A 23240-nucleotide genomic window follows, 5' to 3' on the forward strand; every position below is an offset into this window, starting at 1 on the left:
TGCATGAACCAACTGTTCCGCATTTGTCATTGAGAGCATATGTCGTAATTTAGATATATTTTTTAGATGGAAGAAGGCGGTTTTACAGATACTAGAAACATGACTTTCAAATGAAAGATTGGTATCAAAAGAGCACACCCAGGTTCCTAACTGAGGACGAAGATTTAATGGATCACCCGTCAAGTGTTAGAGAGTATTCAAGGTTTTTTCGTGAGGAAGTTTTTGGTCCAAAGATTAGGATATCAGTTTTTTTCTGAATTTAATAATAAGAAATTTCTTGTCATCCAGTTTTTAATGTCAGCTATGCATTCTGTTAGTTTTGTGAATTTGTAGGTTTCGTCAGGGCGCAAGGAAATATAGAGCTGAGTATCGTCAGCGTAGCAGTGAAAACTAACACCATGCAGTAAACATTAATGCTACTCTGTGTTCAAACAAAGGAGACATAATTCTGTGCAAATCAGGTCTGTCTACCTATGCAGTTGAAAAATTCAGTTTTGCATATAGAAATGACATACTTTCAGTTAATGTATACTGTCTTTGGGGAAACATGAGAGATAGGTATTGTGCAGACAGATCAAATCTGAAGTACATTAAGGGTAACACAAGCATTTGAAATTGATTGTGAATGTTCTTTTTGACTGGAATCAGAGGCACCAAAAATTTAATAACGCCCATAAAGGTTGCCAGGTTTGGCAGACACGTATAGTACATTATCTTCATCATCTCCAAAACAAACAACAGACATCCTGTATTTATCAAGCCCATGCTAACTGTCGGTTCACTTCTGCACATGCCGATCACCATCTCCTCCAGCCTCCTGCATCTTCTCGATATGAAGCCGATCACTTTCTCCAGCCTGGTGGAGCATAGGCTCAGCTGGCTGCATTGTGTTTTTCCTTACTTCCTTGCTTAGTGTCTGTTTGTGCGTATCAATCAGCTCCTGAGCTCTTGAATCAGTATATTGTGTACACAAGTTCAGGCACTAATGACCCTGGCTTATTACACATTAGGATACGGATGACTCTATTTCCAGCAACATGACAACATCCTCTTTATACAATGTCATTACTGGTATTAATAAAGAGAAGAACTGATCATTTTATTTGAGAATGAGACAGTCCTTACAATGGCTGACACCCTGATCAGTGCCCTAACTACTGAACCAGGGAGCTGACTGAAACACACCCTGTGTGTTTAATGCTGGTGTGGCCCTGATGTAGGGATGGTGTCCAGTCGGGGTCAGTCTCAATATCTTTAAGCAGGTTGACCTGCAATGACATGAAAAGGTTTTTAGCTACATGTCATAGGACCACAACTGTAAAAAGTAGTCAGAAAGTTATAATATGGATACTGAGCAAAAATATGTCATACATGAAAATTTAAAAAGTTTCAGCAAAATTGTAAGAATTAAAAAAAAAAAGACATATTTAAGTAAAGGGATTCAGTTTAAATTCCACTAATAAACTTCACTACTTGATTTTTGTTTCATAGCACATACAGTCGTGCTCAAGAGTTTAAATACCCCTTGCAGAATCTTCAAAATGTTAATTAAACAAAATAAGAGGGCTCATGCAAAATGTGTGTTATTTTTGTATTTAGCACTGTCCTGAATAAGATATTTTGCATAAAAGATGTTTACATATAGTCAAAAAATATCTGAATTTATAAAAATGACCCATTCAAAAATGTACATACCCTTGATTCTTAATACTGTGTGTGGTTACCTGGATGACCTGTGATGGTTGTTCATGAGTCTCTTATTTGTCCTGAACAGTTAAACTGCCCAGCATTCTTCAGAAAAATCCTTCAGGTCCTGCAAATTCTTCAGTTTTCCAGCATCTTTTGCATATTTGAACCCTTTCCAGTAGTGACTGACTTTTGAGATGCACCTTTTCACACTGAGGATGACTGAGGTTCAAACATTCACTGATGCTCCAGAAGGAAACATGATGATTTAAGACCCGGGAGGTGAAAACTTTTGAATTTGAACATGAAAGATAAATTTTACTCCATTTGTCTTCCGGGAGACATGTGAATATGTTCTGTAGCTTCCGATGGGCAGTTCTCAACGAAAAAAATTATATATTTGAACAAAAGACAAATTTGGACATCTTCATCTTGTTCAAAAGTTTTCACCCCCCAGTTCTTAATGCATCGCGTTTTCTTCTGGAGCATCAGTGAATGTTTGAACCTTTTTTAATAATTGTGTTTGAGTCCCTCAAGTAAGAAACCAACAAGATCTTGCCTCGTAGTAAAGTTTTTGAAATTTCTATAGTGGAATGTATTATTGCAGCTTTTCACACAACAAAAGTATACTTTTTTTCCAATAAAAGGAAGCGAAAGAAAAAACAACAACAACTGGGCTTTGACACAAAGATTGTTTGATACCTTACAAATGGCGGCGACACCCATAATGCACTTCGGTTCTCACGAGTGTGACGTCACCTGACAAAGACCTATTTAACATTACACTTGGCAGTAATAGGTATTTTGGTTGACTTCCTATTGTAACATGCACTGTAGCACTACACCACAGAGCAGTGAAGACCACTGCACCCTTACAGACTGATACGTCAAAGCAGCATGATATTATTTTATAATAGCACCTTTCTGTTATACATAATTTGTTATATAAAATCTGTTATATAAAATTTTTTTAGGTAGCAATATTATGAGTTTATCCAAAAAAAAACAAACAAAAAAAAAACTGTTGATTTGTAGCTGTCATTTCTATTTATTTTTCCCTAGGCCCAGATAATTTGAGAGACTGTTTTACATGTGATTGAAGGTCAAATTATAGAGTTCATTGTGGTGATTCCCTCTAGTGCCTCTGAGCCTGAAGGCATATTCATGCAAAACTCAAAATTTATTACAAGATGCATTAATCACATTACTGAAGCAATACAATCATTACAAATGTCGGTGTGTTACCATGTTGTTACCAATTTGTCATGGTTACTCCTGACCTGTCAATGTCTGTGTTTTGTGCAGGCTGTCCTGGAAAGTCCTTGGCCAAGCCGTAACCGTAGTGGACTTTTCATGTGGACCAAAATGCGGAACCTGGTGCGAGGAGTGGTGCAGTTTAAACAAGCATTGCGTGGGGCAGCTCTTAGAGGTCCTTCTCTGATAACCACAGGTTCGAGTTCCTTCCTTTCTATGCTCTTGCATTTGAAATGTTTATACATTGTGGCCCTATAGCTAGGTTGTTAGATACTGGTTTATGCCCCTGTCTCTGCCTCTGCTTTTGATATGCCCCCTTCTGGTCATCTTTTAACTCTGGAGGGTATAGGTTTTAGCCCCATTTCTGGTCAGACGGAATGCATTTCCTAGTTCCAACTGTAGATGAAGATGCAAGTTTTCCTACTATAAAAATGTGTGTTACAGTTTAATCTAATGAGAATGGTAAGTAACTGAATTAATATTATAATTAATATAATAATTATAATTTTAGTTCTATTGTTCGTAAATGCCAGGTTGACACTTTTATTAGCAACTGCTTTCCTCAAAATCAAACAAGATCATCATCACCCATACATAGAAAAAATGCTGAAAATGTCATGCAGTTGAAAAAGTTGCTATGGCAACACAAATAGTTTGTCTACATTGTAGATTTAGGCTAAATCCACTGAATTGCCATGCATTTTAGATTTAATTGCAACAGACCAGACACAGGCAGGCTTAAGATCCCTAGACCAATTAGCCGTATATACAGTACTCTGGAGGATATGAAGAAAGACAACACACATTATATTAAGTAAAATGGGAGAAGGAACTTAAAGGGGCTATCTGTAGGAATGACACCCAGTGTTCAAAATAGGTACTGCAGTCCAAATTCAAAATATTGTTTGGCCCGCCCCCTCGTTCAAAGACACGGGTTGCCAGCTTTTACAGCATATGGTTGCCAGCAACAATAGGGAGTGCAATTGTCTTTTTAGTAGAGATGCACCGATTGCAATTTTCTTGGCCGATTCCGATTTTTTTGGTTAGTTTGATCGGCCGATACATATTTTTTGCCGATTCCAATTTTCTTTCTAAGAACTATAAATGACAACATATACAAAAATCTACTTTTCTTTAATGCAGAGTTTTATTTTCAGTAAAAAAAGTAAAAGTCAGTAATAAAATATAAACAGCTCAAATAAATGCAATAGAATAAAGAGAGCTATGAAACTAATTTCTGTAGTATTTCTTGCCTGAATAAAAACCCACGAAAATTTTAAAGTAATCAAATGTAAAATAACACATTGTGTTATTTTGCATTGGTTACCTTAATTTCTGTAGTCTTTATTGCAAACAATTCTTACCATTAAAGTTATAAAATGTATTCAGTCAAGAGCAGAAAGTGATTTTCTTTGTCTTTTGTTCTTTGATTAACATGACAGACAGCAGCAGGAATATTGGACTGCTGTCCCTTTAAGAGTTTATGAACGGCATTCTATGGACCTAATACCGTTACACACGACATGGGTTCACTTTCTTAGCTATTTAACGATTCAAAACTGACTGTGTTTATCTGTATACTCGCCAAGATTGAGTGTGCCGCTGGTTTTGACATACTTTTGTATGTATTTGACAGTTTAAGCGCTTGAAGGCGCTTATTTTGGTACTTGTGACTCTGTTTGATTTCTGTCTCTGTTTGAGACTGAGCGTGGCTTGTTCGCTCCACTAATATAGATCAGTAGTGCGCGTGCTTTCGGTGTGAGCGCGAGACCTGCGGGAATGACTAAAATTAATGCCCAATACAAGCACTACACTAACTATTTTTATGCTTTATTAAAGTAAAAATCGTACATAGAGCCCCTTTAAGTTAGTGATATCTGATGAGAATTGGGCTGAAATACATGTAGAAACACATAGAATGACATGTAGTAGAATCTGTAGAGAATATGATTGGAAGGTGATTAGTCGTTATTTTCGAACACCCCAAATCATTGCCTAATTTAAGTCAGTCTAATACCTGTTGGAGGGAGTGTGGAGAACAAAATAGCCACGCATACACATCTTTTGGGACTGTACAATTCGAGTCCCTTACTGGACAAATGTATTTGGTTTCTTTAATACAATTTTTCAGGTTAATTTGCCCAGAGACCTTTTAATAGCTATTTTGGGAGTTAAACCAGATTTAATAAAAAGCAAGAAGAAAAGGTACCTCCTATGAATACTCCTAGTTGCCACAAAGAAGAACATCACAATTAAATAGATCCAGAAAGTGCCACCGACACTTGAGGAATGCTTACGGACAGCGAGGGAAATCTATGGGATGGAAAAAATAATGTAGTTTAAGACTCAAAATTAGTCTGTTTGTTGAACAATGGAAACCCTTAATGAAAAAGCTGAGTGAAATATGGGGAGGATGTTTTTGAGCACACTTTTTTTTAAAAATGTTCTTCTTTTTTTCACTCCTTAATTTTTTTTTTTTTTAATAGTTTGGCTGGTTAACTTTTTGTCGTTTTTTAATATTTTGATCCCATCCAAGGTTGTTGTTCTGTGTTTATTGGTTTTGATGGTTTCGTTTTAGTGTATTGTTACTATTTTTTTTTAATTTTTCTCATTTCTTCTCTTTATTCTTCTTGTCATGCTTTAAAAAACGCAGTCATACTACAAAATTATGTATAAATCAAAACATTATGTATTTTTACACTTTGTACTTGTTTTGCAAGAAGATGTTGGTTAATAAATAAGTTTGCGATAAGAATTGATAGCAGGCTATTTAAATTTGATCTTCTGTTATCATTATGAAATGACTCTGAAATGGTGTGTATTTTCATACAGAGCTTTCAGCAGGTACAGCAGCAGGTGCTGATGGAGACAGACTGAGTCATGGCAGTGTAGACAGCTCAAATGAACCTATTGTAGAGGAACACATACTCTTCTCCCACAGCCTTATAGGTGAGGATGCTTTTAACAGTCACTATAATACAGGTACTGTAGACTTGTGTGATTCAAATGTATTTTGCGTGAAATTAAATATAATTTTATTTACATTTCCATTTTTTGTATTGTAGATTGAGTATGTTTTGTGTTTATGATTTCAAAAGCCGGTCAGTCTGATCAGGGTTATGGATCTAAGGACGAGCTGCCCCAGGACCTTGCAGATGGACCTGTAACCTCTGCTCCTCTGTCTACCAGCCACACCAGCAACAGCAAAGCAACCAGGATCCAAAATGGTACTGAATTGATTTGTTGTACTTTATATAGCTAATTAAAATGCACAGGAAGTACAATGAAGTTCATGCAAATTTGCAATAATTAAATAATAAAATTGTCCCACACTTTATGGACCTAATATTTCATATTTAAAAAAAATTACTTGCCACAGAAGTACTATAATACCATTTTCACTCTTGTTTATACAAATGACACCAATGTGTTTTGTAGGTGATATTTTATTATTGTTGTTTAATATTGCTTTAATCACATGCATTAATGCAGTTCCTTTCACAACCTTAGATTCCTCTTTTTGTCTCTTTAAAGGGGATGATATTGCTAGTTCTGTAGACAGTGTTGTAGCTGTGACGGAGCCCCCTAGCCCTGCTGAGATGGCACCTTTTGTAGCCAGCATTGTTAAACTGTCCACTGAGATCCCTGTCCACTTTGACAGCACTACAGGCAGGGAAGAAACTGGTCAGTCACTGGAAATGTATACTGATATGATTATTAATGACTAGGTAGTTCTTTGGCCCTGTTTACACCTGGTATTTAAGATTTTAAGCATTTTGTTCGATCGGATCACAAGTAGATGAGGCAGACACCCCTTTACCCCTGGTATTTTAATCTGTTTTTTGTTTTTTTTTGTACACTTTCGACCATTTCTGTCCTGATTTCTTTGAGGGGAGGGTCTATGGGTGGATAAATGTATTTTTTTTGTGTTTTTTTTTTAGATTTTTCAATCTAATGTTCAAAATAAGCTTGCACAATTTACATATGAATGCACACAGAGATGACGGAAAAACACATGGAGAGCAGCGGCTTTTTTCCTGCTCTAATAACAGAAACTAAACCACCTAAAAACCACCCTGATCGAGGTGAGCACATGGTAGAAATGGGGAATGGTAAGAGAACATTGTGCTTAGTACGTTTTTCGTCTTCAAACCAAACTTGGGTCTTCAGCTGACAAAGTTTAAATCCTGTTTGGCTAGCGCACTTCCCAAAATGTTTACACATTAGGTCAGTAGGTGGAGAGTAGGCTGTTCAAACAAATTCAACCACTTGAGCATCTACACTATGAAAGCAATCCGGTCGAAAGCTTTTTTGACTACCTCTGGATGTGGTCAACGGTGGACAAGCTCAAAGTTTTAGACCCTGTTTATACCTGTATTTAGCGTCATCCACTTGTGATCCGATTGGCAAAAGCACATCTTAATACCAGGTGTAAACAGGGTTTTTGATGCAGCATTAAATTGATGCAAAACTTTTGCAAGTCACTGGTATTTCTTTCTAGACAAGCAAAATCTAGCATTTATTTAGGGCTTCATGAAATAAGTACCATTGCTTTTGTTGTCTTCCATGTCTCCAATAGGTGTTTGTACAGGTAAGCTCTTCATGCCCCGTAAAAAGAGTGAAGATGTCACCCTGCCTGTGGAGGATGATTCTGCAATCCCAGATTTACATGTCTCACAGTCTGGTCAGCAGCAGAGGGTAAAAGCCTTCATGGAGCGCAGCTGCAGTTTCAGTGCAGAGACCAAAGCCGGCATGCTACAGAAGAAGGGCAGTCTGGAGCTCAGTGCTGATCACATGGGCGCTGATGCAAAAATCCTCGCAGCCGTGTTCTCTGGCAGCCTGACCCCTCCTCCTTTTGCAACCATCGCTCCCTTTAAAGAGTTTAAGATGGAGGCTACACTGAGCCCTGCCCTCCAGGAAGAGGACCATGAAGATAAGCTGAAGAAGGAGCACAAAGCATTCAGTTCTGCAGGAGAGAAAGTGGAGAAAAGTAGAGAGCAGCAAGATTCCGTAGATGCAGCAACATCCCAGGGGAGTGAAGGAGTTGGGCGGACCATAAGCACTGGTTCCTCCTCTTCTAAAGCTGTGGAGAGGGAGGATGTAGAGGTGGGGGCAGATCCTCTCTCACTCCTTGCCTCCGAATCTGAGGATGTAACCTCCATTCAGAGCCAGGAGTCCACACGGCCCTTTCCACCTGTGGTGTCAAGGAATCTTGCAGATGAGATTGAGATGTACATGAGTGGTAGACCCCTAAGTGGTAGCTCTCCCAGCATGGAGTTGCAACAGGGATTAAACCATGAATCAATTAACTGTCCAGACTCTCCTGCAGTTATGCAGTCTTTGGAAAGAAGATCGAGCCTTCCAATCGGCCCGGTCAAAGTGGCTAGTTCAACGGAAACAGCAAAACGTAGCCCTGCCGTCACACGCTCTAAGACATTCGCATTCAAATCCCCTAAGACCCCAGGTTCTGCAGGTCAAAGGTCATCATCACTGACTGCGCTTGTAAAGTCATCACAGAGCAGCTCACTGGGATCCGTTATCAACTCCATATCAGGCATCAAGATGGACTCTCTCCTGTTGGGGCCAAAAGTAGATATGCTTAAGTCAGGTATGAAGCAGGCAGCCAATGTGGCCAGTAAGATGTGGGATGCAGTGGCCTCAGCTTACTCCTACTCAGATGATGAGGTGAGAGACCAAAAGAAAAAATGTTGTTAGAAAATCAAGGTTTTCTTGATTCAAAATTATACCAACTACATTACAGAGGGAAACTTATTTTAGGAAGAAATAGGTCAGCAAAGTACCTCTTCAATGCTTCAGTAACATTCTTAAACTGTTGTTGAATTCTTGATTGTGACTGGTTAACATATATGGTGTTCTTTGATGTTTTAAATGAAAGCCAGGGATAGACAGAAGGTTAAAACAACAAATGTCAAAACAACAACTTCCTTCCTTCCTTCTGTTTGTTGAGGGCAGTCGCTATTACAGGGTCATGAATTTTAGGTGCACTCCATGTTAGCAGAATTTTTCCATCAAAACCAATTTATACCATGATTTTAACCCTCTGATTTAAACACTCAATTTAAAGGGTGTGTCTCCTTTAAGACGTCAACATAAATGCCTACTGCTATAAATAAGTAGCATCATTGCATATGAAATAAGTATTATACATGTGTAACTCTTCTTAAAACTTGTACTGCGTTTTTACTACTATAGCTGCAAAGATTAACTAATTGTGAGAAGTGTTCATTATAACATTATTTTTAGATGTACTCCCAGGTAAAAGGTTGCAATGCTGAACTTTGTAGCCAAACACAGTCATGTTTTGCATGTTGAAAGCATGAATCTTGCCATTGCACCTCGATTTCTGCACTCTCGTGAAGTGGTAACACAATGCAAAAAGATATTCACTGAGCAGTGTAGACAACATTATTGATTATATCAAGAGCTTTGGTGACAGCTGTGTATGTGCAGGCAATCTTGTGGTGATGCATTCATTTCTTTTACGTAATAAAAGCCAAGAAGCAGAAGAATGAGTAATTTTTGTTGCTTGGATTCAATAAAAGATGTTTTTGAATTAACAAGCAAGTTTCAAGGTTTAAGGTGAAACTTACAGTATGTTTTTATTATACAGTGACCCATTTATTTTTTAAAAGATCAGGTGAAAATTTGATTTCTTAATTCATGACCCCTTAAATGTAGCACACCTGAAATATGACAGTCCTCTTGTGAGGGACCCTCTTCACAGAATATAAAGGCATCTATATACAGCGCACAGCATAAATGAGTACACCCCCTCTGAAACTTTTGAAAGTCAGCAATTACTCAATTACTTAGAATACATGTTAGGGTTCTTTAGAGATATAATGTTCCAGCAAGTCTTCTTAATCAATTACCAAAGAAGCATGTCAAAATTGTTCAGGAAAATAAGATTTTCTTATCAAGGTGATAAAATGTTGTGTAGCAAAAATGAGTACACTCTCCTAAAAGTTACTAAATAAAACAAAATAAAAATTTTCTGGTGTAAGTTTAAGGCAATGTTTGATCAACAGGTAAGTATGTTTAACTAAAAAAAATTAAGGAGAATTTCTTTACAGTTAAAAGTGTTATATAGCCCACTGAATCATTCTCAGACTTAATGCTGACAACGATAGAACCACTTGGGAGAGAACTGTCAGGAGACTTATTTCTTAGCACAAAAAAAGGACAGTGGTACAAGAGGATTACCAAATCATTGTTTTAAGTGTGAAAATATAGCAAAAATAACACAGAAATTCAAAAACAATGGAATTGTGACAAGGCCCCTGAAATAATCAGGCCTTCATTTTGTATTCATTTAGTAATGAGGGATTTTTTTTTTTTTTGCTAGACAAAGAGCAGGAGAAATACCAAGTGAGTGTCTCGAAACCAGCAAAAGCTATAAAAAGAGTGACTGTTTATCTCACAGAGTAAGATGCAGCCTGCAGAAATGACGTGCATGGTTGTTGTTCTCACTGGAACTACATACTGAAGCCAAAGCACAATAAAGCCATTTCCAAACCCCATATTTACAAAATATAGATTCTGGGAATCAATACTCTGGTCTCATGAGACCAAATCATTCATTTTGGATCTAACAGCATCCAAAATGTTATAGTGTTGCTAGAGGAGGAGTACAGTGAGTTCACACAGTAAAGGTTCCCACAGTAAAGTTCAGTGGTAGTAAAGCTCTTATATAGGGATGTATGAGTGCTGAAGGTGTGAGGGAGTTGTGCTTTATCAATGCTGTCATGAATTCCCACACCACTGTGTAATTTAATACACAAATTTGAAACTGTAGATGTTACCCTTTCCTCATTCCCTGCATTGTTGGGCATTTTTTCAACATGACAATGAGGATATGCATTCTCCCAAGGTCAGAAGCCTTCTGTGGACATGTATTGCACTCAGTCTTAACACTCTTTAGCACCTGTGAGGGATTCTGTAGAGACAAGTTGAGCAACACACCCCATTAAAGATCAGGGCATTTAAGGAGCTCATCATCCAGGAGTTAAACAGGACAGATGTGACAACTTGTACACTCCGTGCCAAGAAGGGTCAGAGCAGTATATTCAAAATTATGGAGGGCATACTAAGTGCTAGAATATTATACATTTGTTAAATTAAATCTAGGATGTACTCATTTCTGCATTTCTCAGTTTTTATTATGTATATATTATGTATATGTTTAATACATTTTAGTTTTGCCATCTTTCCATAAATTGTATTAGTGATCATAAAGAAAATACATCTTTTGTATTTGTTCAGAGGGGGTGTACTCATTTATGCTGTGCACTGTATATAAGGAAAAAACTGACAACGGGCCATTGAATATTAGAAAAATAATGCACACCTGAGATGATAATGCGGTCATGACGCTAAGCGTTGTGGTCGTTACACCTCGGATGTGCATTATTTTTCTAATATTTCAATGGCTCAAAGTCAATTATTCTGCTTATAATGCGGTTACCAGACTACAAGACATTGTTTAAATGTTTTATTTCAAGGCATTTAGAGTCCATAAAACGCTCTTGTGTGCAGGGCAAATGTTTTACGCATCTCATCCCAAGCCTCTTTTCCTAATTCCAATACGTCATTTGTAGCAGAGGCCTAATCAATTGATATGCAGAATAATGCAGTTTTTGGAGACAGATTGCTAGATTGCTTAAGCGTGTGTGAATTATCTCCTAGTTAGTAAAGTACACTCTGGCTAATTTGTTTGGTCAGTGTCTTCGTGAATTTTGGTTCTTTTGAAGTTGTTGTAGGCTGTAAGGACTTTTGAAATAACTGAAATCATTTGGCAAAGTGATATGGAACTGTAATGCGTTCAAGACCTGCCTGGAACTACATTAGCTTTGTGTTTACTTGAAAATAATTAAACCTTAAAACATTTGTCAACCAATCAGAATCAAGCATTCAACAGGACCGTATATGTTCATGTTTAAAGACCAATTTGTACTGTGACAAAAATCTAACAAAATTTCCAGTGTTTCCTTATTGTAAATGTTCGACGTGTTTAGTCTTTACTATATTTTGGATGTCTGTGATTCAGGAGGATAACTCGCAGCCCCGAGATAGTTTCCCAGCAAGGCTAGAAGAGCAGTTGCTATCTGCAGAGGGAGCAGCAGAGAACACTTTACCCAGAGGCCTGATGCCCAGCCTGGCCTCAAATGGGCTCACGCACAGCAATACCAGCCTGGGCGGCAGCAGTGATAGCAGCGATACCGGCCGTGCACAGCTGTCGACACGTAAGGCTCATACACAGTACACATACATCATGCTGTATGCCCTCTCCAAAATACATGTATCAGCATGTTAATAGTCAGTAGACCCTGTTGTTCTATTTGAAACACATTTCTCTCTTTGCATTTGTTCTTTACAGCTTTGACTCCAGGTCGCTCAATGAGAGGTGCAGACTCAGAGAGGTCTGAACATAGTTCTTCTCATCATGCCAGCACCTCCAGCATTTACCAGAATTGTGCTTTAGAGGTGAGAGCAGCGCCCTCTGCTGATACTCAAATACAACATCACTTCAGAATAAAGTGGTACAATTGTACTTCATGTTTCTTTTTGACAGGTTCTAATGTCCAGCTGCTCTCAGTGTCGGTCTTGTGAGGCTCTGGTGTATGATGAGGAGATTATGGCGGGCTGGACAGCTGACGACTCCAATCTCAACTGCACCTGTCCTTTTTGTCAAATCTCATTTCTCCCTCTGCTCCATGTTGAGTTCCATGACTTGCGCGCTACACCAGGGTGAGTTATTAAAGATTTAGGTCAGTTTGATGCTGAACTATACAGCACAAACATATTTTAAAATCACAAAAAAATATATATTTATCATTTTTTTTATGCATTAATTATGCCTTGTTATGCATTTTATAATACATTGTATGATCTCATGTCATGAATAATTGTAACCACAGTTATAACACATTATAATTCTTATCTTTTCATTAAACACACCTTTAAAAAAAGTATAATGTATTTAAACACATGACAATCCACCAATTTCAATTAGAATGTGTTTTAACCTTGGGTACAATTATTTATGAAAAGATATAATGCATTTAACGTACATTATGAATACCTTTATAATGCATTATACATGAAGGCTTTTAAGTAAAATGTTACCATTTTTTTAAAACTATTTTTAATATTTTTATCACACACACATTATGCATTCACAACTAGGAAATGTAAACATACTTTGATACCACAGTAATGATTTATATTTTTGACATGTTTACTCTTTTGCAAAAAAACGATAAAATTTTTCAGCTGATAATGTTCAGTGGGCAAAAGGATAGCTAAACCCTAGTTTATATAATTTTTTAGACCATTGAGTCATGTCTCACTGTATATGTTCAGTGTTTTGCACCACAAGTACAAAACATTTTACTGGACTTTGTGATCAATTCATGTTTTTAAATGTAAGTTTCACAGTTAAAGGGAGAAAAAATAAAATTCTGTCATTTACTCACACTCATGTTTTTCTAAACCTGTATGAGTTTCTTTCTTCTGTTGAACACAAAAGAAGACATTTTGAATAATGTTGGACAGTTGATCAGAGAGTTGACGGTAGCTATTGACTTCCATAGTTTTTTTTTTTTTCCTACTATGCAAGTCAATGGCTACCGTCAACTGTCTGGTTACCAGCATTCTTCAAAATATCTTCTTTTGTGTTCAACAAGAAAGAAACTCATACAGGTTTGGAAAAACATGAGGGTGAGTAAATGATGACAAATTTTTTTGGGTGAACTATTCCCTTATTAGTTGTGCTTAGTAACAGATAAACATCTGTGCAATGTTGATTAATAGAAAGTCATATTAGCCGCTGTGTATTTTTGATTTACAGTTTCTACTTGACAAGCACATCAGGAGACAGTATCCATAGCTCCAGCACACAACCAGCCACCTCTGGCTCCTCAGAAGTGAAAGTGGGCTGTCCTAGTGAGCCTCCAGAACTCATGAGCTTTCCAGAATCTCCGGAGGACAGCAAGGGTCCTGTTGAGATGCCTGTCGCTCAAAGTGGAACCCCAAAGATGTATGTAAACACAATCCTGAAATGTAACATGAACCTTACCTAATTTGTGTTTGTTGGTCCATGAGTAAATATTGAAAGCTTGATTTTGAAACCAGAAGATAAGAGTCTGTACCAAACACCAGTCATAGTAGCTACATTTACATGCACCCAAATAAATCTTAAATAAATTTTGATCAGATTAAAATGGATGGTGTAGACCTGAAATAATTCAATCAACAGGAAAACATTAAGCATCCAAATGCTCAAGTCTGACTATTTTTGAAATCGGATTAAAAAATACCTTGCACCTATGTGCAGTGTCATGATGTGTATATTTGCATACTTTTTTCTTAATACAAACATGCATATGTTTAAGTCTGACTGAATGTTTACTAAATATTTGCTAAAAAACACCTCTTTTTACAAGTATGTCAGCTTTCTTTTTAGAGATGTCATAAAGGCAAAAATGGCTATTAGTCTCACAGAAGCTCCAGTGACTTTCTCTGGTTCTAAGCTTGGCAACTGGGCACTGCTCATGTGCTGAAGTTTTGTTCAGAAGACATGTAATGCACATGTAAACAAGTATGCGAATCGGATTGCAGCGCATAGGGTTCATAGGAACAAACATTTCAGACTCTGAAATCAGATTGTATTAATTCTGGTTGATTGATTTTAAACTCACACTAAGCTCAGCATTACACAGAAGTAAACTTTATAGTTTGGACATATTAATGTGTTGTTTAACCACAACTTAAATGTTTTGTTGCTGGAATTTAGAATTTATTTTCCACTGAGTAGTAGTTTTTGTCATAAATCTCAGGTCACATTATGAATTATGACTTTGCACTCTAGCCTTGTACCAGAGCCAGTACATTCAGACCCCCTGGGTCTCATGGAGAGACAAGTTGAGAAACGCAACACTTTAACCCGGAGCAACAGTGTGGGAGGCCCACTGCAGAGTCTGGACTTGATCCAAAGACCCAATCATGGCATATCTACCACAAGCCTGCCCAACAGCCTACAAGAGGTGGCGGTGAGTGAGCATCGTCCAGTTAATCATACTTAATTTCAGGAATCATGCTTATTGCTCATAGTTATTTGATTAATTGTGTATTTTGTTGTTCCAGGACACTTTGGGTCAAAAGTGGCCCAACCCAAATCCAGTTTCTGTGCCGTATCTAAGTCCACTGGTCCTGCGCAAAGAGTTGGAGTCACTGTTAGAGAATGAGGGGGATCAGGTATTCAAGCATGAATTTACAATAACCTTTTGATGGTTCAGTAATCACATTCATAAAATGCTTCCCTTTCTCATTTTAAGTCTGTGGCAGAGAGCTCCAGATCATAGCAAACTTACACAGTGAACCCTCTGTAAGCCTCTAGTTGTGTTAAGTGTGTACCAACAAGACAGAAAGCAAGAAAGCAAGTCTTCAAATGTGCAAAGGACAACAGCCTGTTGTCTTGTAATGTGCTTGGCTTTATGTATTTTCTTTGATTCATCCATTTCCATTATCTCTCAGGTAATCTATACCCATAAGTTCCTCAGTCAGCACCCCATTATCTTCTGGAACTTGGTGTGGTATTTCCGCCGGTTAGATCTGCCCAGCATTCTGCCTGGACTCATCCTTACCTCTGAACACTGCAACAATGGAGTACAGGTACTTGACTTTCATTCACATTGCTGTCTTCTTACTGACTGCTGCAGAATGGTCTGTGTAATGCTTTACAATTCAGTTCAGACCATACAGTGCAAATGCAATAATAATTTAAAAAAATTATGGTTACTTCATAAATGAATAATTGTCATTTTCACTCCTTTTTTCAATTTATTTACTTATTCGTTATTACTTTATATTGTTGCATACTTGATGCACCCAAATGATTTTGGATAATTAACTGAAACAAATCATGAATCTGCTACTCTTTACTAGTCTTGCAGCATATGACCGGCAAACCACTTCTATTGTAATAAACAGAGTTAATGACTGTGCCTTAAGTCACAATTTAGCAAAAGTAAAATTGAAAAAAGGAGAGAAAATGGCAATGAACCAGTGAAGTAATCAGGGGAAAAAAGTAAAATGAACACATAGTTTCATTTCTTTATGTTTGCATTTGCACTGTATGGTCTAAAAACGGATTTGTGAGGCATTAAATGAACCCAGAATGAGCTATCATGTCTTTTTCATTCAGCTCTTTATGAAAATATACCTCATATTTGTTGAGTCATTTTGTGTATTTCAGCCCAGTACTTGCTTTATGAACTGAACTGCATGGTGATGCTCCCCTCTCTGTTTTCTTCCCGTAGCTGCCGCAGACATCTCTGTCTCAGGACAGTAAGCAGGTGTTTGTGCAGTTGCTGTGGGACAATGTCAACTTACATCAGGAACCCACCGAGCCCCTCTATCAGCTCTGGAGGACCTTCTGTGAGTACAGCAGGGGCGCTTTAAGAAGATTTATTTGTTCAGTATTAGCATCAACACATTAATGTTCATTGTCATGGTTTTTAGAATCTAAATAAACTTGATAAAAAGTGTAGAAAAACCCTAATGAATGGACTGCCATAAGGCTACGTATGACAGTGAATGTGAGTGTCTTTGTCATGCAGTGCAAAGGAAGGGAACTCTAGCCCCCACTGACCACCAGGAGACTCGAACTCTACTGAACAGCATTGTACGCAGCATTCAGACGAACGATGTTTACGGCCCCATCAACATGCTTCTTAGGGAGATCAAGAAACACCCGGAAGTTAAACGCCAGAGGTTAGACATGCATTTTATATCTTGTATATATGACTAGTTCAGACATAAAACTATAGATGGCGCAGACTGATAGGTTATTTACAAACAATTTACACACAATCACATTGTTTACTACATGGCACAAGGCTGACTGACCTCTGTTGCTTCTGCAGCCAATGAGTTTGCTTGCTTAACATTTCATTAGTCTTATTTGGTGTTTGATGTGGTCCTGCATTTCCAGGGGCATTTTTACCTTTTATAATGGCAATTTATATGACTTCCCTATTAAATGTATCTGTGTTGTTGTGTATGTAATACTTAAATTTAACCAGTTTATTTGCAGTGTAAAGTCATCTTTATACTGCAAATGTGACATGACATGTTTATTTACACATACTTTTTAAAGCTGCTTAACCCTCTACCGCACGCATTATGATAAATCTATAAAAAAAAAAAAATTTGACTCTTTTTCTTTTCTTAGAATGGATTAACTTAAAGTGCTGTAAAAAAATAAAATTGGAAAAAAATATTATTTTAAGGTACTTTATGATACGTTGCCATATGGCAACAACGTAGTGGAAAAACTTAGAATAAGTGTAAGTGTATATAGTTCATATTTTTCCTCAGAAATGTTGTTTGTATTGAATCAATTAGTGCTATTATAAGTTTTAGCATTAATTATAAACAATACCTTATACTTATTTTCCAACATCTTGTGTTTTTCCATTCTCTTTTGCTGAATAATGCTTTATATTCTTTAAATTTCACCTTTTTTCTGTATGAAACTTCAAAAAGCATTTTTTTTTTTACAAAGGTGAGACACATGTAGACATCACATTTGGTGCTCTTCACACTTACAATACACTTACAGCCACTTGCACCTGCCTTTTTGAGACACCATGGTAGGAAAGTGGTAGGTCTGGGCCAGTATACATGGCTGTGATGGCAGATCTCTGATGTTGATTTAATCCATAATACAAATGCCACGGCAGTCCTTAACATACGACTAATCAACATTATATCACTAGCATTAATGTTTTTATTGTTATAGCTTAACAGACTGCAGCTGATCTTTGCTAGCTATCTAACCTATTATAATAATGCCATTCCATTATTGCGCAGTGTTGCCATATGGCAACACAGACATTTTCTCGATTTACCAAAAACTAATTTCATAAAAACATTTTTGAGTGGTGAATATGTCATCATACCTTACCTGAGATGATGTTAACATTTTTTTTTGTGAATGTGACATGGGCAGGTCCTTGTTTGTTACTGACGTTTTAGTTTGCTTTCAGCAACTACCGACAAGAGATGGCAGTCTGTCAGATATCGCGTCACAGAAAAAAATTGCATGTCATGTGACTTAACCAAAGCACATCATTGGCTAAATTAAGGTCTTCTCTTACCAATAAAAAAAACTAGAATGTTCTCTTAAAGAGACGGTGGCAAGGAAATGAACATAAAGAGTATGTTGCCATATGGCAACACCATGCGGTAGAGGGTTAAATGTGGCATTACATTACACAATTTTGCATAATTGTAATAGCCTACAGGAGGTATATAAATTATAAAATTAAAAAACATTATTATGACACACAATTGTTGATTACTACTTTTGAAATAATAATTCTTAGTGTTGATTAATAGGATACATAAAAAAATGTCTTAGTGGCATGATGAACAAAATTTTTATTAAAACTTGGAATACATTATATACAGAAAGTGAGAAAAGAATGTTCACCATCAATGAAGCAGTCTAGCACGAGGAGGTTATACTTTATATATGTTCATAAAAAAATCATGTTTTGTTTGTTTTGTTTTTTACTTCCAAAACACTGAAGCTGTCTATAGTGTGAAATCAGTCTCTTGATTACATCATATCTTCACGTTTTATGATTAGAGAATCTGTCAGAGTACAGAATTACTCCGGCGTTATCAGCAGATTTCGTCATCACTGGTGACTAGACTCACCTCTAATCTAATACTATTCATGCATTTTGACATTTCACTTTAATTGTGACAGTCATAATAAATTTAGTTTCATTTATGCTGGGGATTTTTATTATCTTGAACTTAAACTTGAATTTGAAAGTTTTTTTTTTCTTTTTTTCTTTTTGATGACATGTTTGGCACAAGCTTCTGTTAATTTCCAAAGCTGGAACATAAACCCATGCTATAGCATGAGTATATACTGTTTGCTTGTAAAGAAATATGAGTAGTTTTTTATATATATATATATAATAGAGAGAGAGAGAGAGAGATGTGATTTGATATAATGAAGAATACATAATCTAAACGGGCTAGCACTGTACAATAAAAAGTAAGCACACTCCAAGGACTGCCATCATTTCCTTGTAACAGTAGTCAAAGAGCTAGAATCTTACGCATGTCTAAGATTATCGCTCTTCTGCAGCAGCAATAACAGCATCTTTCGTAATAGATCTAGTACACCAAGATCTAATCATATCCAATAATATGCTAAAACTATCCCAAGAGTTTTCACAAACTTAAGAAGATTAATATGCAGCTTAATAATAACCCTGTTGTTTGTGATCACCAAGGTCTAGCTCATTTGCACTCATTTTGTCATATACGAGTCTAATAATATCTTGTGCTCTAATGAACTCTTCTTTTCATGTCCAGGAGTATCTATAGGGAAATTTTGTTTCTGTCACTTGTTGCTTTAGGAAGGGAGAACATTGATATAGGTAAGTGAATGCTGTTCTTCAATTTCACATGAAAGTGATTTCACTACAGTCATTACAATTTAATAAGTGCTTATAGGGTGAATCTCACAAAACCTGTCAGGAACATTTAAAAAAAAAAAGTTAAAAGTTGCATTTGCATGAAGCATATGTTTAGGACCATTAAGATGCATTGAGATGCATTTTTTTTTGCATTGAAACAGAATTTGTTTTTATGACATGTAAATTCTCATTAATGTAATGTGATTTTTTTTGTTGTTTTTTTACATATTTAATACATATTTAGTACATATTTATATATCATGCTATTATTTGTTGGACTAGATTTAATTTGTGCAAATTATTTTTTCCTATAGAACTCCTATCCTTGAATCATATCCTTGAGAGATTCACTTCTTAACTATTTTTGTTTTTTACTTTGTTTTTCCTTCACAGAAGCATTTAATCGTGAATACCGTCTTGCATACAATGAGCTCAGTGCAGAACAACTTAAAGTCCTATCCCCCATTGACAGACCACCTAGCAACAGTGTGCAGTGGTGCCTCAAGTGCTTTGGAGCCCCGTTCGTCTGATCTGCTCCTCCGACCCACAGTAACTGTAAAAACCCTGTAAAAGTCAGGGACAGGATTGTACAGTAATTTCTTTCATATGCACCATGACCTGAAATGGTACTTTTTTATCATCTACCAGAATAAAAACAAATTGGCGTCTTTGCTCTGAAATTCCTGAGAGTGTCATGGCACCGGCCATACAGCGGGTAGACACTGCATTTTACTGTCAGTCTTCAGATGTTGAACACTGTCACTTGTGTGTGAGCCCTTTTCAAACTACAGTGGAAGTAAATGAAAGACCTGAGTGAAAATGAAAAATCTCACTGTAAGATGTCTCTCTACACCGCCTTTCACTCTAGCTTCTCTCTTCAGCCGACCTGTGGAAGGAATCTGTGGATATGAAGAGAGCATTCTGAAGAGAGGTGTCAGTGACAATGATCTTATTTGATGTGCACTTTCAGTAATGGTTGCTTTATCGTTCTCTATTGTCGCCATGTGTTTTTATATCTATATATATTTTTCTATATTGGGATATTTGAACTCTGTTGCCTTTCTCTAAGTGAGAGATCTTTGACTAGATTTCTGTGTCTTAAACACGTAGCCCTTCGATATTAATGTGGGCTTTCAGTTTCAGGGTGAGAGGTTTGTGTGTGCGTGTGAGTGTGTATGTGCGTGTACATTAGATAGACCACACCTTAAAGTGATACAATGTGAGAGAGGACAATCAGATGAATTCCAGAACATTCCAGAAAGTGTCTTAAACAGAGGGTAGTATCAATATGATGGTATAGTGATAAACTGTTGATTTGTTTTTAAAAATACATACCTTAGACCTAAATGTAGGATAATGTATTGTGGAAAATAACGTAAAATACATCCGGAATGGAGGAGACGATTTATGAAGTAACTCTTTATTAATGCATTCACGCACATATACACACAGAGGGTTTTTTTTTATATATATATAAATACACATGCTTTGATTAAAAGACATTTGAATTTCATCATCTATATTAAGAAATGACTCTTTAACACAGAAAAATGTCCATAGAACCTCAAACAAGATTATATCTCAAAATATTTTTTAAACTTGCTTTTTCTGCTAGATGACTTTAGTTATGGCAATTTAGTGTCCATTAATTTTATTGAAATCTTTTTTTTTTTTTTTCTGGTCCCATTGTACAAGTGAATCCAAAGGATGTAAAAATCTTCAAGTCACTGCCTTTAGCGAATGAATCAGTGAAATCGAAATAGTTCTTGTGCCTTGTTATCAAGTCAAGGTAGGACTTGTGGATTTGTAAAAAAATTAAGATTAATTTACTACTAATAAATTAACATGAGCAATTGGTCTGCCTTTATCATTTTAATTTATATCCTTACTCTTTTCTTTCAGTGAATATACTGTATGTATTTTTTGATAGTCAGTGTAAATGAAACATTGTCCCTTTGTTTGTGGAACAAGCCAGGTGCAAACGAAGTATGTTAAATTACTATTGTCTTATCATGATCAAGAAATGTTATTGTATGTGCGCATAACAGGACACTTTTTGGCTTCATCACTGTTTTCAAATTACAAAATCCATAGAACAAAAGAGCATTCAAATCAATAATAACCCATAATATACTATATATATATATATATATATATATATATATATATATATATATATATATATATATATATATATATAATTTTTTTTTAAATTTTTTTTTTTTTTTTTTTTTGTGAGAACAGAAAGTTTGGCGTATCATTATAATATAGGTTATTGTTTTTACTAGACGGATATATTTTGCAGGCTTATCTCATTATTAGTCTTGTATGCTTGCATCGCATGGCCACATAAATTAGGAAAAACTCTGATGCACCGAACTGTTGAGAATTATAATCACCTGTAACTGTATCATATCATTTAATCTGTTCAGCTCATGTCTCACCCATAAACAGCAGTCCCATTCTTCTGCATTAAGGCTTATGTTATGTACAGACTAACACAAGGGCTGCATCCGAAAACTGAAAAATGCTGCCTCTACAGGCAGGATAACAAGGTAGGAAGGTAACAAGGCATGTCTGAATCCAATGATCATGCCACATCCTGTCTCCTGAGATTCCTTCATCTGATCGATTTTTGAAGGCAGCATAGATGTATCCTTCGCTGCCTTTGATATTCCACAATCCTGCGCTTTCTCTGTTGAGCTAAAAAATAAAGATTTTTGAGGTTGGTGGTCAGTTTGTGTGTAGTGTACATTTTGTCCAACTTTCCCCACTTTTGATGACATTTCTAGCAAGAAGTTAGTATTGTAGTAATTAAATATTCAATGTGTTGTCACCAAAGCGCTCTCTGTTTTACCTATCATTAAATTGTTATGCTGCCTTCATTAAAGGGTTAGTTCACCCAAAAATGAAAATTCTGTCATTTATTACTTACCCTCATGTCGTTCCACACCCGTAAAGACCTTTGTTAATGTTCATAATACACTGATTCATAATGCTCCGATGTTTCATGAAGCAGTGTTTTGAAATTGGCCATCACTAAATAAGTCGTTATTTTGGTTTTTTTTGGCGCACCAAAAATATTCTCGTCGCTTTATAATATTAATATTGAACCACTGTACTCACATGAACCGATTTAAATATGTTTTTAGTACCTTTATGGGTCTTGAGAGAGGAAATGTCATTGCTCCCTATGCAGGCCTCACGGAGCCATCAGATTTCAACTAAAATATCTTAATTTATGTTCCGGAGATTAATGGTCTTACGGGTGTGGAACAGCATGAGGGTAAGTAATAAATGACAGAATTTTAATTTTTGGGTAAACTAACCCTTTAAGTCTGTCTGAAATCAGGTTCATGAGGTACCAACTAGTCATTGCTTGACAGGGCAGGGAGGCAACAAGTAGCTGCCTAGGTTTTCGGATGCAGTCATGGTCCTGATTTTGCCGACTGGAAAATCCAAAATGAAACCACATTGTGTTTGACAGACTATGATGAGCTTTAGAGTCGACATGAAATGAAAATTCACCCTATCTATTTTCTGAATACTTGTTATTAATGCCTGCATATGTTCAATAATAATAAAAAAAAGGTTACTCCAATCATTTAGTCTGTTTAAACCCCTCCCCTGCAAGCTCACTTTCATCTGCCTCCACTTTTGAGTTCAACGCCCATATCTCAAAATCAATCAACAACTGATGCATAGAACCAAGTCAGCAGCCTACTTTGTCTATTTCGATAGTCTGTTACACTGTCAAAATATACGGAAGATCTGTTG

At 36.5% G+C, this 23240-nt stretch overlaps 1 protein-coding gene across 9 annotated transcripts in view; it reads left to right on the forward strand.

Annotated features, from left to right (window-relative positions):
• dennd4c (DENN/MADD domain containing 4C) overlaps window positions 1-20930 on the forward strand; it is a 112096-nt gene extending 91166 nt beyond the window's left edge. For 8 of the 9 annotated variants that reach the window (XM_067399892.1, XM_067399897.1, XM_067399898.1 and 5 more), the window contains 16 exons: window positions 2992-3136; window positions 5773-5889; window positions 6039-6167; window positions 6475-6624; window positions 7520-8625; window positions 12008-12203; window positions 12338-12444; window positions 12533-12708; window positions 13811-13999; window positions 14831-15011; window positions 15106-15216; window positions 15496-15633; window positions 16281-16398; window positions 16581-16734; window positions 19360-19424; window positions 19857-20930. In XM_067399892.1, the coding sequence (XP_067255993.1) occupies window positions 2992-3136; window positions 5773-5889; window positions 6039-6167; window positions 6475-6624; window positions 7520-8625; window positions 12008-12203; window positions 12338-12444; window positions 12533-12708; window positions 13811-13999; window positions 14831-15011; window positions 15106-15216; window positions 15496-15633; window positions 16281-16398; window positions 16581-16734; window positions 19360-19424; window positions 19857-19993 (3219 nt within the window). In that variant the 3' untranslated portion in view covers window positions 19994-20930. The remainder of the gene's footprint in view (window positions 1-2991; window positions 3137-5772; window positions 5890-6038; window positions 6168-6474; window positions 6625-7519; window positions 8626-12007; window positions 12204-12337; window positions 12445-12532; window positions 12709-13810; window positions 14000-14830; window positions 15012-15105; window positions 15217-15495; window positions 15634-16280; window positions 16399-16580; window positions 16735-19359; window positions 19425-19856) is intronic. The other variant, XM_067399894.1, reaches the window with a different exon arrangement.
• The last annotated feature ends 2310 nt before the right edge of the window (window positions 20931-23240 follow it).

Source organism: Chanodichthys erythropterus, chromosome 11 (genome assembly GCF_024489055.1).
Source record: "Chanodichthys erythropterus isolate Z2021 chromosome 11, ASM2448905v1, whole genome shotgun sequence".
In the NCBI taxonomy this organism is placed as follows: domain Eukaryota; kingdom Metazoa; phylum Chordata; class Actinopteri; order Cypriniformes; family Xenocyprididae; genus Chanodichthys; species Chanodichthys erythropterus.